At 42.6% G+C, this 14,202-nt stretch overlaps 1 protein-coding gene across 2 annotated transcripts; it reads left to right on the top strand.

Moving 5' to 3' along the window:
- LOC147242103 (uncharacterized) lies at nucleotides 1–7,869 on the top strand. 2 transcript variants are annotated; one of them, XR_015110878.1, is made up of 12 exons: nucleotides 1–240; nucleotides 985–1,061; nucleotides 2,345–2,441; nucleotides 2,545–2,685; nucleotides 2,793–2,962; nucleotides 3,107–3,243; nucleotides 3,370–3,463; nucleotides 3,669–3,767; nucleotides 3,859–4,079; nucleotides 4,171–4,336; nucleotides 4,780–4,904; nucleotides 5,066–7,869. XR_015110878.1 is itself a non-coding variant. In XM_086191315.1 (12 exons), the coding sequence occupies exons 9-12, from the start codon at nucleotides 3,882–3,884 to the stop codon at nucleotides 5,480–5,482; spliced, it is 906 nt and encodes a 301-aa protein (XP_086047441.1). In that variant the 5' UTR covers nucleotides 1–240; nucleotides 985–1,061; nucleotides 2,345–2,441; nucleotides 2,545–2,685; nucleotides 2,793–2,962; nucleotides 3,107–3,243; nucleotides 3,336–3,463; nucleotides 3,669–3,767; nucleotides 3,859–3,881; the 3' UTR covers nucleotides 5,483–7,869. The 2 variants fall into 2 exon arrangements, 1 of the variants encoding a protein (XP_086047441.1); XM_086191315.1 differs by having other exon boundaries at nucleotides 3,336–3,463.
- The last annotated feature ends 6,333 nt before the right edge of the window (nucleotides 7,870–14,202 follow it).

Here is a 14,202-nt window from a genome sequence, read left to right as displayed (position 1 = left end):
ACAGCAAAACCGACAGTGTTAATTTCCCAGTGTTACTTAAAAATTGGCGGGTTTAGTGTTATTTTAACACTTATTTGATTAAAACTAACAATTGCCAGTGTAATTTCCTGAAAGTGTCAGTGTCAATTTGGAGTGTTGAAAAATGTCCACACTCTAGAGTGTTACCATGACCACGCCTTACTTCCGGTCGATACTAACTTCAGACCAGCAGAAGTCCGCCATTTTATCCTCTCCTACATGGTAAGTTTTATTCGGTTAAGTTTTAAGATTTAAGATTGCTATTGGTACACGTAATATTAATAATGGTTGAATGAATTGTATACGAATTAAAACAAGAGTTACGTCTTATTTTCAAGCATTTTTTGCCGAGCTGGCAGATTGTTCCATGAAGTTAGCTAACATAGCATAGCTAATATATAAGGCCATTCTACCGAAAATCGTTTTTCTTTCATCTTACATACAACGGCTTACGTTTATAACATCTGTGGGAAGACATTGGAAGCCTGAAAACACAGCCGTACCGAGTCTACGCGTGGAAAAGAGGAGACGAGTATGTTACATTTAACAGGTTTCAGTCATACCAAAAGTGAAGTGTTTAATTATAGAGAATGTGGTAGCTTTCAGATAACTTTTGTTTAGTATATTTGTAATATTTAGACTGTTTTGACTGAGGAAGGAAGCGTGGCGGCAAATTTTTTTTTTTGAGGTCTTTTTTTTTTTTTATCCACCATGAAAACACCGCGAGCGCAGGCGCGTGTATGCGCGATGCGCGCACACGGCGAAGCACAGCACGTGTTTGCTGCCGCAACAAGACTTGAAGATTTGCGGAGGTGCTTCATGAAAGTGTGCAGTTATTTTTGCGGAACCCTGTTAGCAATATGAAAGTGTTTTTCATTCACAAACCGCTGCGTGACCGGCAGCCAGGAAATCAATATTGACCTTTCAGTGTTTTTTTCTCCATTGATTCCCCCCCCACCCCCATAGCGATTCCAGTGATAGCGCTCCCTGATCTGAGGATCCCTTACAATCGCCAGTCTCAACGATCTCCTCCATTACTTCTGGTGAGTCAAGTTAAAATGCGCCAGCAGACTGCTTAAAAATTGGGCAAATTGTATGCATGAACGAGGATCTTTATTATCTCCTGAGATCGCACCGTAACCCTGGATTTCCACTGGGCGCGTATCCGGTGCGGCGGCGCAACGCCACGCCGCGCCGCGGTGCGCCGCCGTCCACCAGTCCCCACCAGCTGCGTCTCTTGAACGCCGGCCAGAGTAGAGGCGGACAGAAAAAGCCGCGAGATCGTTGAGTTCTCGCGGTAATTGCAGGACAAGTATAAATATCAGTATTTACAGGAGCTAATTGGTAATAACTCGCCATTACTTATATGGTTTTCTGTTTTAACATAGTCCTCATACAAAGGACGTGTGGGATTATAGATAGTGATTTTTCACCTTAATAATGAGCTTCTGCTCGTCCACGGTTCACATTGGCCTCTGAAAGCCTCTGCCCTGTTCACTCCGGGCCCGGCAATGCCGATTTTTGCGTTTTGTTGATGTCGTTACGTGAAAAACAAGCTCTCGTCAACAAGGACTTTTTTTTTTATTCTGAAAGGTTTTCCGGATGTTGTCGTGTTGCATTGGTGCCCCACTTCCTGTCTTGCTGTATCTGTTTCGTGCTGAATTGATGCGCCGTGCTCCGCCATCCGGCAAAACTAGAACCCTGGCGTATTTTTAGCGGACGGTGGCGCCGTGCCGCAGCTGAGACGCAGCGCTGCGCGGCCGGTGGAAATCCGACTGGAAAAACGGTGCAGATCAAGATAGGAGAAATCCCTCTACACCATAGTCTTGTCATGCTATTCAAACACACAGTTATGGTAAAGTGGTTTATTCTTAGATAAAAATGTTTAACATTAATTTAAACGTTTTTGTAGTTGAGATGTTGTTTAAAAAAATACTTCCTGACATATTAATGTGTTTTGAATATTTTTTAAATAATTCAAGTCAAAAGTTAAATTATAATAACCTGTTGTAATTGGTATTTTTAATTTCTTATAAATTAACAAATGCAATAATATTGTATGAGATTGGCGAAAGTAGTCGGCAGTTTATACCCTAGATTTATGGTTACCGTCAAAACTCAGCTGGCTCACCAGAGATGTGAGGTGACGGCATTAATCATTCCTCTAAAACAACACACAGGCACACAAAGCAGCTGATGTTTACAAATCCAACTAAAGGTAAAACTGTGTATGCCACCCTCCATTTGTCTTTAGTTTTCCAAACTGTTTAATCTTCTCTCTCTCATATGTTTTGATATGTTGACCCCATTCTTGCTTTTTCTTTAGTGATGCTGGTTCCTGTTGAATATAAGGAAGTGAGCAAAAGGGTCAGGGTGCCACAAACAGACGATGTGTACAATTAACCCCCAATTTCTACAGGGAGGTAATTCAAGTTTCATGTCAATTCATGCTTCCATGATTTTCACTGTTCAAATTAAAATAATTTTATGGTATGACCCTTAGTGAGGTGATCTTTCCTATTTCAGTGTTGGCAAAATTCAGCTTGCCAGCTTTTACTTCCTTAATCCTGAGGGATTCTGCAGGGGTGGAGGTGGATTCAGACATTTTTGATGAACTTTTGAAGTCATCAGAGGTGTCTTTCAAGGCCTTCATTGAAGAAAGCAATGGTAAAAAAAATTCTCTGGATATGAAAAGTGTAATGTAATTCAAAGCTAATGTTGCTCTGTATTTAGTTTTGTAAGCTGATTTATGCAACACAGTATTTTGTTTATAGACAACAGCTTTGAAGAGTCTTCTTCAGAGGCATCTGTATCAGACTGGTTTTCATCACATGCATCCCAAGGGTCATCGACGGGTTCAGGCTCAACAATTATACTTGAATCTACAAAAGCTCGGAAAAGACTGTTGTTTGAAGGACCCCCTGACAGCAACATTGCAGGAAATGTAAGTTATCTTTAAACTAGGCTTTAATGTACTTTAACTGATGCTGCCAAAATTTTAATTTTGCAAACTCATATTCTTTGAATTTGAAAAATACTTGTCAAATGCTGAAGTTGCAATATGTTAAAATAACACAACTGTTTTCAGATGGTAAATTTGGCTCTGAGTTCAAAGCCAGGTGGTGACCAAATATTAAAAGAATATGAAAAAACAAACTGCCTCTCTGATGGTACAAGGAGAAAGATGGTAAACATACTTGTGGCGGATATGGTAGAGTCTCATGGGTAAGTTTATTGTGCACATGAATTCTTACCAAAATTTTCAGTTGTTAATCATCCCAGTTTTCAGTATTATTTGTTTTTCTTTTTTGGATTAGGTGACAGTTCAATTATGCATGTGTGTTGCTTCAGGAGGCTTCCTTCAGTTAATGCTCGCATTATGTATGCACTTGGCATCACAACCTTGTTCCCAAACTTGAAGGACCCAGATTCAAAGGAAGGTTATGTAAGTATTGACGTTAACATCCATCCATTGTTATTACTTAATGAAAATATTTAGTATATTTAGTGTTTTCACAGTGTAGTCAGATCTATTTTGCGGTTGGTTCAACTAACAGAGTCCCTCAAGCAGTTACGTCTGAATCGAACACATACCATGGGTCTGCACAGTTTCAGTCATTATATACATACCTTTTTGTGTTCATCAACAGGAGCATTTCTATGATCACCAGAGTGACTGGCATGGAGGCTGAAAACTGTCCAGCGCAACTCTGCTCAACAGATCAAGAAATCCAAGTCCACTTATCAAGGTGGCTGTTTATTTTTAGGATATGTGCCTGTTAGTTACTGGGAGCTTTTTATTGAGAGTGCTCACTCTTCTGATTTTGATCACTTTCCAAGGTGGCCCTAAGACCCAACGTGCCATGCATTCAACTTTGAGACAGCTGTCAGGGGATGAATGTAAGGAAGCTGTGTCAGTGATGAGGTACTCATCTGACGTGGCTCTTGTCAAAGGGAAAATGAAGGCAACATTTCAGTACAGACAGAACGTGGTTAAAGACCCATCCACAGCCTCCACTATCCTGGACCTTTTCCCAAGATTCCTAGATACTTCAGGCTTGGTAAGACGCAAATTCAATTTTGACTGCTTTGTGGTTGCCTTATGAGAGTGTGCTCTCAATGTTTTTCGCAATGTTGTGTTTTCTCTTAAAGATTGACCAAGACTTCACAATGCTCTTTGGTGAAGACGTTTCTGGTAAATTCCTTGCAAAATGGCCAACATTCTTCAAACCAAGGGTCATTGCAGATTGCAAAAATCTACCTCAAAGTGCACATGTGGATGAGCTGCTTTTGTCTGCACAACAGGAGTCTGACGATGGTGAGTCAAAAATTGGAAACTATATTTCACAAGCCTCTAGGTCAGTGTTGTCCAAACTATTCCACAAAGGGCCGGTGTGGCTGCAGGTTTTCATTCCAACCAAGCAGTATCACACCTGATCCATCAAACCAGCTGTGTGAAGACAGTTCAGCTGATTGATTGAGTCGAATCAGGTGTGCTTATGCTGGATTGGAATGAACACCTGCAGCCACACCGGCCCTTTGTGGAACAGTTTGAACATGTCTGCTTTAGGTAAGTTTTTATATCTTCTGTTAAATCTTCACAATGTGCACACAATGTTCTTTGGAGAAGAGCTGAATTTACAAATCATTGTGTAATTGTATACAATGATTGTGTAATTTGTCATAATTGGTCTTAAATATGAATGTATCATCTTGAATTAAGTTACAGTAATTGCTATGGTGTTCATTCTCCTCTTCAAGGATGGGACTATGAGACAGCTGCTATCTTTTTGCTCCTACACCTGTTACCGCCAACATCCAAGGGCAAGAAGTCTTCGAAGAAAAGCACATCAGATGCTGCTGACCGCCTCATGAAATTCATGAGGGTATGTTCAGAGATCTGCTTTTAAGTCTATTTTACTATAGGTGTTAAGTTATTTGGTCTATGTTGATTAAGATATTGGTGTTTGAACACAGAAGCAGCTTTGTATTTATTGAAATGTATAGTGGACATCTAATTTATGTTTTATCTCTTTGTCACACTCAGGTGGGTAGAAACATGGACGCCTTCCTTAAGGAAACTGGATCTGCTCAACCCTTTCTCTTGTGTGTTGGAGAGAGAAAGAACAGCATCCAGAATTTGTACATCGTCCTGGACCAAAAGATGATTCCCTGTGCCACGCAGACTGGAGTTGCTGCCTTCGATGAGCTCTTCAAGGCGCATTTTGCTTTTAGTGTTTCCTATGATGACGCACTGTGCAACTTCTACACCTTCATCCAGACCACTGTATATGGCATTGATGTTGGCAGTGTCAAAGAGTCCTCGTGTCAAGGAAATCAGAGCAAGAATTCTTCACGGCACTGTTTGAGGAGGAGCACACCTTTTGACGGTGTTCATCAATGTTCACGTGTTACATTTGCAAGGTACCCCACGCAAGTTGTTCACTGCTATTTAGACATATGAAGTTTCAGCATGGTTTGTACCCAGGAAAGTCTTTGCATTTTCACTGTGGAGAGCCTGGCTGTTCTTTTGTTTTTTGCACATACTCCGGGTATAAGCGGCACTTATCGCGAGCACATGATGGCTGCGTTGATTCTCATGCTGTCAGCAATTTTGAATTTGAGTCTGTAGCTAATGTTGGACCTTCTGTTTCACAGCCAGTAAATGTTGATCCTTCCATGACTGTCAATACACTCAGTCCTATTGAAAAAAGGAAAATCCAAGATATGTGCAGCTCTATTATCGCTCAAGTCCAAGCCTCAGGAGTTCCTGAAAGCACTGTACAATGTTTAGTTGGTTCAATGGAGGAACTGGTGAATGACATCCATACCCATGCAAAAGAAGCTGTTATAGACTGTCTATCATCTGATGCCTCAAAGGAAACCTTAGAAAAAGTTGAGGATTGTTTTGACCACTTTGAAAATCCATTTTCATGTCTTAACACAGAATCTAAAAGGACAAAACATTTAGAAAAAAAATGGAAAATAGTTGAACCTGTAGAACATATCCTTGAAATACGCTTTGACAAACTACAGGCGCTTACACGCAAGTGCCTGTCAATGATAAATTCATGTATGTACCAATCATAGGGTCTCTTACGTCTATGTTTAGGAACAGTGAACTTTGTAACAGTTTCCAAAAATCAAAACCACACCAAGAATGTTTTTACAGAGACATCAATGATGGCTCCTATTTCAACAATCATCATTTATTCTCACAACAAGAACATGCTCTTCAGATCCAGCTATACTACGATGATTTTGAAACAGCTAATCCATTAGGTTCCAAAAAAGGAGTGCACAAACTTGGCTCTATTTATTTTATTTTGCGAAATTTGCCCCCAAAACTTAATTCTGTGTTGATGAACATTCATCTTGTAGCTCTTTTTCACTCAGAGGACTTACAGAAGTATGGATTTGATCCTATTTTAAAGCCACTTGTCGATGATATTAAAGTTTTGGAGACTGAAGGAATGCAGGTGCCCTTTTCAGCCATGCCTTTGAAAGGTACCATTTTTCAAGTTACTGGAGACAACTTAGCTTTACATGGCCTTTTTGGTTTTGTTGAATCATGTAGTGCAAATTATTGTTGTCGATTTTGTTTAACTGACAAGACAGAGTTGCAATCCGTTTTTAGTGAAGATCATCCAGGTTTAACTCTCCGATCCAAAGAACTTCATTCAGAGCACTGTGCTGCCTTTCAGCAACATCCTGCTTTGCCCTGTACATTTGGTGTCAAAAGAACCTGTCTGCTCAATTCCCTGCAACTGTTCCATACGTCAGACAACTATGCAGTAGATATTATGCATGATCTGCTGGAAGGAGTCGTGCAGTATGAGTTGAAGCTTGTGTTTCAGTATTTGATTAAACATTACATATCCCGTATCTCATTATTGGAGAGAATTGAGAGCTTTAATTATGGCTTTACACAAAGAAGAAACAGGCCAAGTGGGCTAAAACTTGATGACAGTAGTAATAGTCTCGGCATCAATGCTATTCAGGCATGGTGCCTCATACGTAACACCCCATTGATATTTGGAGATTTAGTTGGCAGGGACGATAATCATTGGAACTTGTTACTGCTGTTAATTCAAATTGTCAATATAGTGTTTTCACCTATTCTAACCTATGGTATGACCTGCTATTTGAAACATCTTATTTCTGATCATCACCAGCTTTTTAAAACTCTCTTTCCAGAGCGGAATTTGATCCCAAAACACCGCCTCGTGATACATTACCCAAGATGTATCAGAAAAATCGGTCCACTCATACACATATGGTGCATGAGGTTTGAGGGGAAACATAACTTCTTCAAAAAGTCGGTCAAAAATTTTAAAAACATCACAAGAACACTGGTAAAGAAACATCAACGTCAATTGGCTTCTCATTTTGAGAATTTTTATTATAAGAGATTAGAATTTGGCCCCATTACTGAAGTCTTAGCCAGTAGTTTAGAGGGCAATGAGGCACTGAGTGCACTTCTTGATGAGTCATGTCATGTTTGCACAATTTCCTGGGTCAAAAGTTATGGTACTGAATATCAGGTTGGGATGTATGTATGTTCAGGTGTTGAAAATGAGATGCCTTTGTTCAAGAGGATTGACAATATAATTGTTAGAGATGATAATGCTTATCTTTTAACATGTGAAGTCTCTACGATGTATTTTGATGATCACTTGAATGCATTTAGTATTGAGGAGAAAGCAAGGGTCTGTACACTGATTTGCGTGGATGATCTAGTGCGCTACAGACCTCATGATAGGCAATTTTCTTATGATACTGATGACCATATGTACATTTTCCCATACTGCAATTTTGTATGACTCCATGCTGAACTTGTTTGTTGTTGAATGTGTAGTTTTCATGGACCTTGCAATGAAAAATATATATTTTTGCAAGTTATTGTCTTATTTGTTTTTTGTAATTGTAGGTAAGGGATGTAGGGGTATTGGTTGGTCAGTATTGTACACGCTCAAGAGTTAATAGTTCAGTACATGGTGTTGGTACATTTACTCAAGTGTAGTCTTGTAGTGTTAATTTTCAAATGCTAACACCAGTGTAAAGTACTTATAAACACTAGTGTTAATTTTAACTCTTTAGTGTTGAAATAACACTACAAAATTGTTAAAATTTAACACTTTCCTAAGTGTTAATTTAACACTAAAAAGAGTGGACACATATAGACACTTTTATAGTGTTAAAATTAACACTCTTAGTGTTAATCCAACACCGACCATTTTGCTGTGTAGATAAGAGAGATGCACCATCCAAAGTAGGATGGACGCCATCTCTCCCAATCAGACCAGGCTTTCCCCAGAAGGAGCTCCAATTGTCTGTGAGCCAGGTTGATATCTCAGCACCACCTGGACATCCAGCGATGGAATGAACGCATGCGGCTAAACATGACGTCACTCGCTAAATTGGGCAGCGGGCCAGAGAAAACTACGGAGTCCAACACTGTTTTTGCGTAGTTGCACACCGAAGCCATGTTTACTTTAGTTAATTCCGACTGGCGAAGCCGGGTGTCATTAGCGCTGACATGTATTACAATCTTACTGTATTTAACCTCACGTTTTGCCAGCAGCTTTAGCCTCAGCGTCGCCCACTCTGGCCCCTGGGATGCACTTCATGCTCGCTGGAGTCTCCACCTTCACGTTGCGAAGAACAGAGCTGCCAGTGACTGATGTCGGCTTCACAGCGGGGCTGCGAGCAACAGAGCCGACATGAAGAGTTTCACTCTCAGCGGGTGTGTCGCTGAGTGGGGAAAAGCGGTCGGAAACACAGAGCAGGAGGAGATTTCACCTGTTCACCTGTCAGTGCAGGGGGCGGAGTTTAGAGCATTGGGAGGCCATATTCGGGCGAGGGTTGTTCTGAGTCCACAATGGCGCTCAAGTAGGTTGCTATTATTTATAAGATTTATTAAGATACTGTGTGTTTATCTGACTTCCAAAATGTCAAAACTATACATTTGTTGAGTTGTTTGAACTTTTCCCTCCAAGTTGTAAGTAAAACAAACTTATCTGACAGAGAAAGTAATTGATAACTCGGCTTTCAAAGGACAGGATTTGGAAGTCTGTATGATTCCACCTCCGTGGATGCGTTAATGAAGTTTGGACTTTTTCTTTCTAGTACCCATGACTATTGTATCCTTTCTACCACAGAGAACCATCCTCTCTCTATCCATCAAGCTTCCTCTCCACTTTAAGGGTAAAATGGCGCTTGTGGTTGTACTTTTGCGCCAGTTAGAGGTTCCATGTTCCACACAGTTGTGGTTTACCCAAGTGAACCCACACATTAAGGCTGGGAGGTGGGGAACCTTCTAAGTGGTCCTGCCGGTCCTGTGTTGGAGATCCTCAGTTTTAGAGTCTCTCTGTCTGTCCATCGACACTTGAGGTGAAAACCCTCATTCGTACACACAACCTGCTCATCGGGAGCAAGTAGGGCTAAGTGTCTTGCTCAAGGACCCAGGGAAGACCAGCACTGCCCGTTTGAGCTGTAAGAACGTGATTCTCAATAATGAAAATGAGATGCAATTCAAGTTGTTGTATTCTCTGGACCTGCCACCAGGTTCAGAGCCTCCCTCCACACGAGCGTTAGGATACAGAGAGGCTGGTGTTTGGTTCTGTAGCCGAGCACAAACCACCAAACTGCTCTCACCTGCCTGCTAATAATCTGGATTATAAAGTGCATCACCCGATGTGATACCCTGTGAAAGCAAAGAAATAGAAATGTCTCCCTCTACATTTATTCTCTTACAGACATCAATCCTCTCCTAGCTCCGCCCCTTTCCACACCCTCTGTTGTTCAAATCCAGGCGTAAAGGGAATAACAATAATTTGTCCTTGTAATCTGCAGGGTCACCGGTGGGGCGGAGGAGGGGTGTGGTCCAATTGGGGGAGTTTGATTCATCGCTCTGTCTCAAAAGCTCGGATTAATATTTCAATGTCATTGCTACTTGAGCGGCAATTACTGAGCGCAGCAAATGGAAGCGTGTCTGTAAGAGAGAGAGAGAGAGAGAGACAGGTATTTCATTACAGGGGGTGGCAGCGCTTCCTGGCCAAATGAAAGGGTGATTGGATGTGTGGGGTGGGTGAGGCTGAGGAGGCAGCGGCATCCTAATGAGGGCAGATATCATTATCTTGAGCAGGTGCTCCGTCTGTGATTCATTAGGCCACTCTGCTGTCGCTGGCTAGCATCAGATGAGTAATCGGCTGCTGGGGAGGCGGGAAATTGTTTTGTGTGACTGACTTGGATTTTTGCACAATGACTTCAATCACATTCCAACGTTCAAAACAAATCAGCAAGATGAAAAAGTGAATGTGACCGATGTGATGTTAAATGTAGCAAAGTTTGGAGAGCGGAGCTTCAGGCCCCTCCAGGACCCTGCAGCGTCCCTGCTGGAACCAGACCGGCCGGGCTCCAGTCTCAAACCAGTCAGGCGGTTCGGTTGTGTGGAACGCTGTCTGCCCACCGACTCACACGTGTAGGTGCGAGCAGCGCTCCACATCAGGCAACCTCGTCAGATATTCATCTGGGTGCGTAATTGGATCAGGAGATTTCTGAGCCGTGTCGCTGCTGTTACTTCTTTGGAGAGGCTCAGTACTGAGGGTTTGGAGGGTTGATTAACCCTTCACACACTACTGGGGCCCCGCAGTTACGCAGCTGAAGGAGGAAGTCGCAGGGAGCTTCTCTGGTCAACCTGTCATACAACACACCAAGAACTCAACTGATTTCTCTCTTTTTTTCTGCCCGTTTCAAACAACAGATTTGACGTCCACCCGCTGGGGTGCCTGCCAGGAGGTCCGTCACACACCTCCTCTGCTGTCACGTGACCCTGGTTGGGGGTTCTCAGCCAAATTGCAGGAAGCAATGCCGTTCATCGCGCAGTCAAACGCAGACACGGGAGCATATAAAGATTGGATTTCTCATGTCGCTGCTCTCTCGGGAGTTATCCTTGAGGCCAATTTGCAAAGGAAATCTTGTGAATCCGCATCTGTTTATTAAGGAGAACCAGGAGGCCTCAGATGTCTTAAACACAAGCATTTATTGGCGACCTGGACGGAGAAAAGACAAGAAAGAACAACGCGAGTCTCATTACTGTTGGACAGTTGAATCCACCTGGGCTCCAATCCCTCAACACAGCTTTGGGATGATGGACTGTGTCCCGTAAACCAATGTAAAGCTATGTTAATAATCATAAACACCAAAGGCTAAGGGTTGGCTTAGAAACACAACATGAACCTCTCTCTGTCTCTCTCTCTCTCTCTCTGTCTCTCTCTCTCTCTCTGGCTCTCTCTCTCACACACACACACACACACACACACACACATCACTGCTAATTAGATTATTTTCAATCTCTTTATTTATCACAGCTCCTGCTGCCACTGAGCTTAAACTGTTGATGCATGTAAACAAGCAGAAATGAGAGACCATGTGTCTCGCGCGCACGTGTGTGTGTGTGTGTGTGTGTGTGTACAGACACATGCAGCTGTCAGTCAGGAGCACACCTCTGGCACCCTGCTGCCGTGGCGAGGAGTGAGGCAGTCGCCGGGTCATCGCGGACCTTCATCCGTCTGATGAGCTGATCCATATTTCCCTGCTCGGATGAGCTCGTGCTCTGTCAGGATTAATGAGCTCGGTGAAGGCTGAGTGATGGATCGGAGAAGAGCTGCGGGGAGCTGCTGGGTCCAGTTCCACTGCTCAGCGGCCACTAAAACACTTGTGAATAATGAACAGTTTGCTCTCTAAATGCAGCATCACCAACAGGCTCTCCTCCACAAGTCGCGCTCTTCCAAAAAAAGTCATCCTTGTTAAACACTGCTCTTGTTCAGAAAGGCCTGCGCCTGGATGGCGCTTACAGTTTTGTGCTTTTTTTATTTCTACCTCGCTTGATTCCCTATGATTGATTGTATATTAATGTCATAATTAATATTAGAGACAGGCTGTTGTGCCCATTATTCATGAACACCGACCTCCAGCGGTATTGACTCGGTCCAGCTGAACCCAGCTCGTTTCCTCATTTGAGTCTTGGCTGAGGGGTTTTTGACTTGACACTGGTTTGACACACTCGTTTAACATAATCCAATTCACCTTTTTGTTCCGTCAGGGTCTATTTACGCTGAACGAGGTCGTGCCAGTCTGAACCGCAGCGGGATTTACGGAACTGACAGAAGTTCTTAAAAATGACATCAAGAGAACTTCTTGTCCCTCTAATTTTCCAGTGTCAGAAACAACTAACAAAGCCTGTGTTTGGAACAGTTTGCCTTTGAATCCTCAGCCATGACCTTTTAATACAAAGTTGATTTTAGGACATTTTTAAGGGTGTAGATGTAATTTCTGGAGAGGGATTTATTGAATTTCACTCTGTTTTTGTGGTCTTGTTTCTGTGTGTTTCTTGCTCCTTCAACCAGTCACTATCTTTGTCTCGCCATATCCAACAAGTCAATTTCTTTCCACTGTTCCAGGGCAGATTTATAGCCAGCTATTGTTGTTGTTCTATGATATTGTTGAATACTGCAGCCTGTGATTGCCTCTTCAGACCCTTGCCACTCCATACCCTGTACTGTCACCGCGGGGGCCCCCTGAGGATCCTACACACACTCTAATTGGTTTGGGAAGGATTTGGCAGCCTTTGAACTACAGAAAGACAGAGAGGAAAGTGGAGAGTGAGGCAGAGAGATGGAAAGAAGGAAAGAGCAAAAGAGAGGTGGAGAATGTTGTGTGTATCTGTGTGTATTTGTATTTTCTCGGTAACTCTTTGTCCTCGTTCCTGTTGTGTCGAAAAACAAGCAGCGATAACACTGACATATTAAAATGGTATGTTCTTTATTCTTGGGTAAACAATATTGACATGCGCAGTAATGCACGTCGCATGTAAAGCAGTTCTCAAATTGGACAGATTGAAGTGGAGTGAAATGCATTCACATACGGACACCGAGGGGGCAGATAAAACGTGTCAGCCAGACAGAAAACTGTCAATTAAAAATGATCTCTGAAATCCAAGGCTATTTTGAAGTCAGACCTACCACTGCCCTCGCCCGTCTTAAGTCTGATGAGCAGAGTTAGTTATGGGGGGAAACCTCCGATTTATTAGTGAAACCTTTTAAAGTGAAGAAGACAAACAGAACGATTACAAGGCGGTCTTTAACAGTTTCTAGATGTCTTTACCGTGAGACTCAGGGCCGTTGGCTCGCTGCCTCGTTAACGGACCCTTTCCTCAAGAATCCACGACGAGCCTCCATCTCCAGCTTGAGAGGAATTCTGAGAGCAGCAGGTAAAGGAGCACCAACAGGTGTGTTTGGGTCTGGGGGGCTATTCAGCACACATCCGGGATCCTGAAACCTTGAGAGATGAAAAACGACTGACCCTCTAAGGTGATTCATGTTAGTAAAGTAATGCAGTTGTGTCATCTTGGAGGATCTTGCATGTCCTCTGCATGTCCCCGACTGTTCCGCCGTCTATCCACCAGGGTCAGTTTTTAAAGAGGCAGCAGGTGATGGGACAAGCTCTCCTGCCACTACAGCGCAGTTGTGAAGAAGACTGTTGCATGCTGGGATTGAATGATATCAGCCATTTGTTGCTGCTGGACTGTCAAAAGTATCATATGTATCTGTACTGTTATCAGTCCTGTATCAGTCCTGTAATCAGTTCTGGTATCAGTCCTGTAATCAGTCCTGTTATCAGTCCAAGTATGAGTGCTGTAATCAGTCCTGGTATCAGTCCCGTTATCAGTCCTGTATCAGTCCTGTAATCAGTCCTGGTATCAGTCCTGTATCAGTTCTGTTATCAGACCTGTTATCAGTAAAGTATCAGTTCTGGTATCAGTCCTGTAATCAGTCCTGTTATCAGTCCAGTATCAGTCCTGTTATCAGTCTTTTTATCAGTCCAGTATCAGTCCTGTTTTCAGTCCTGTTACCAGTCCAGTATCGGTCCTGTTATCAGTCCTGTATCAGTCCTTTTATCAGTTCTGTTTTCAGTCCTGTTATCAGTCTTTTTATCAGCCCTGTTATCAGTCCTGTTATCAGCCATGTATCAATACTGTATCGGTCCTGTTATCAGTACTGGTATTAGTCCTCTTATCAATCCTGTTATCAGCCCTGTTATCAGTCCAGTATCAGTCCTGTTATCAGTCCTGTTATCAGCCCTGTTATCAATCCAGTATCAGTCCTGTTCTCAGCCCTGTTA

Source organism: Aulostomus chinensis, chromosome 21 (assembly GCF_037954235.1).
Source record: "Aulostomus chinensis isolate RoL2024-O1b breed Wild chromosome 21, RoL_Achi_v1.0, whole genome shotgun sequence".
NCBI classification, from domain to species: domain Eukaryota; kingdom Metazoa; phylum Chordata; class Actinopteri; order Syngnathiformes; family Aulostomidae; genus Aulostomus; species Aulostomus chinensis.
This window is presented reverse-complemented; position numbering and strand designations above follow the sequence as displayed.

Bases quoted from the DNA above. Each gene is read 5' to 3' on its own strand.
- LOC147242103 (XM_086191315.1), top strand. From the start codon at position 3,882: ATGCATTCAACTTTGAGACAGCTGTCAGGGGATGAATGTAAGGAAGCT. The intron at 4,080-4,170 runs GTAAGACGCAAA...TTTCTCTTAAAG, and splicing joins TCCTAGATACTTCAGGCTTG to ATTGACCAAGACTTCACAAT. The intron at 4,905-5,065 runs GTATGTTCAGAG...TGTCACACTCAG, and splicing joins GCCTCATGAAATTCATGAGG to GTGGGTAGAAACATGGACGC.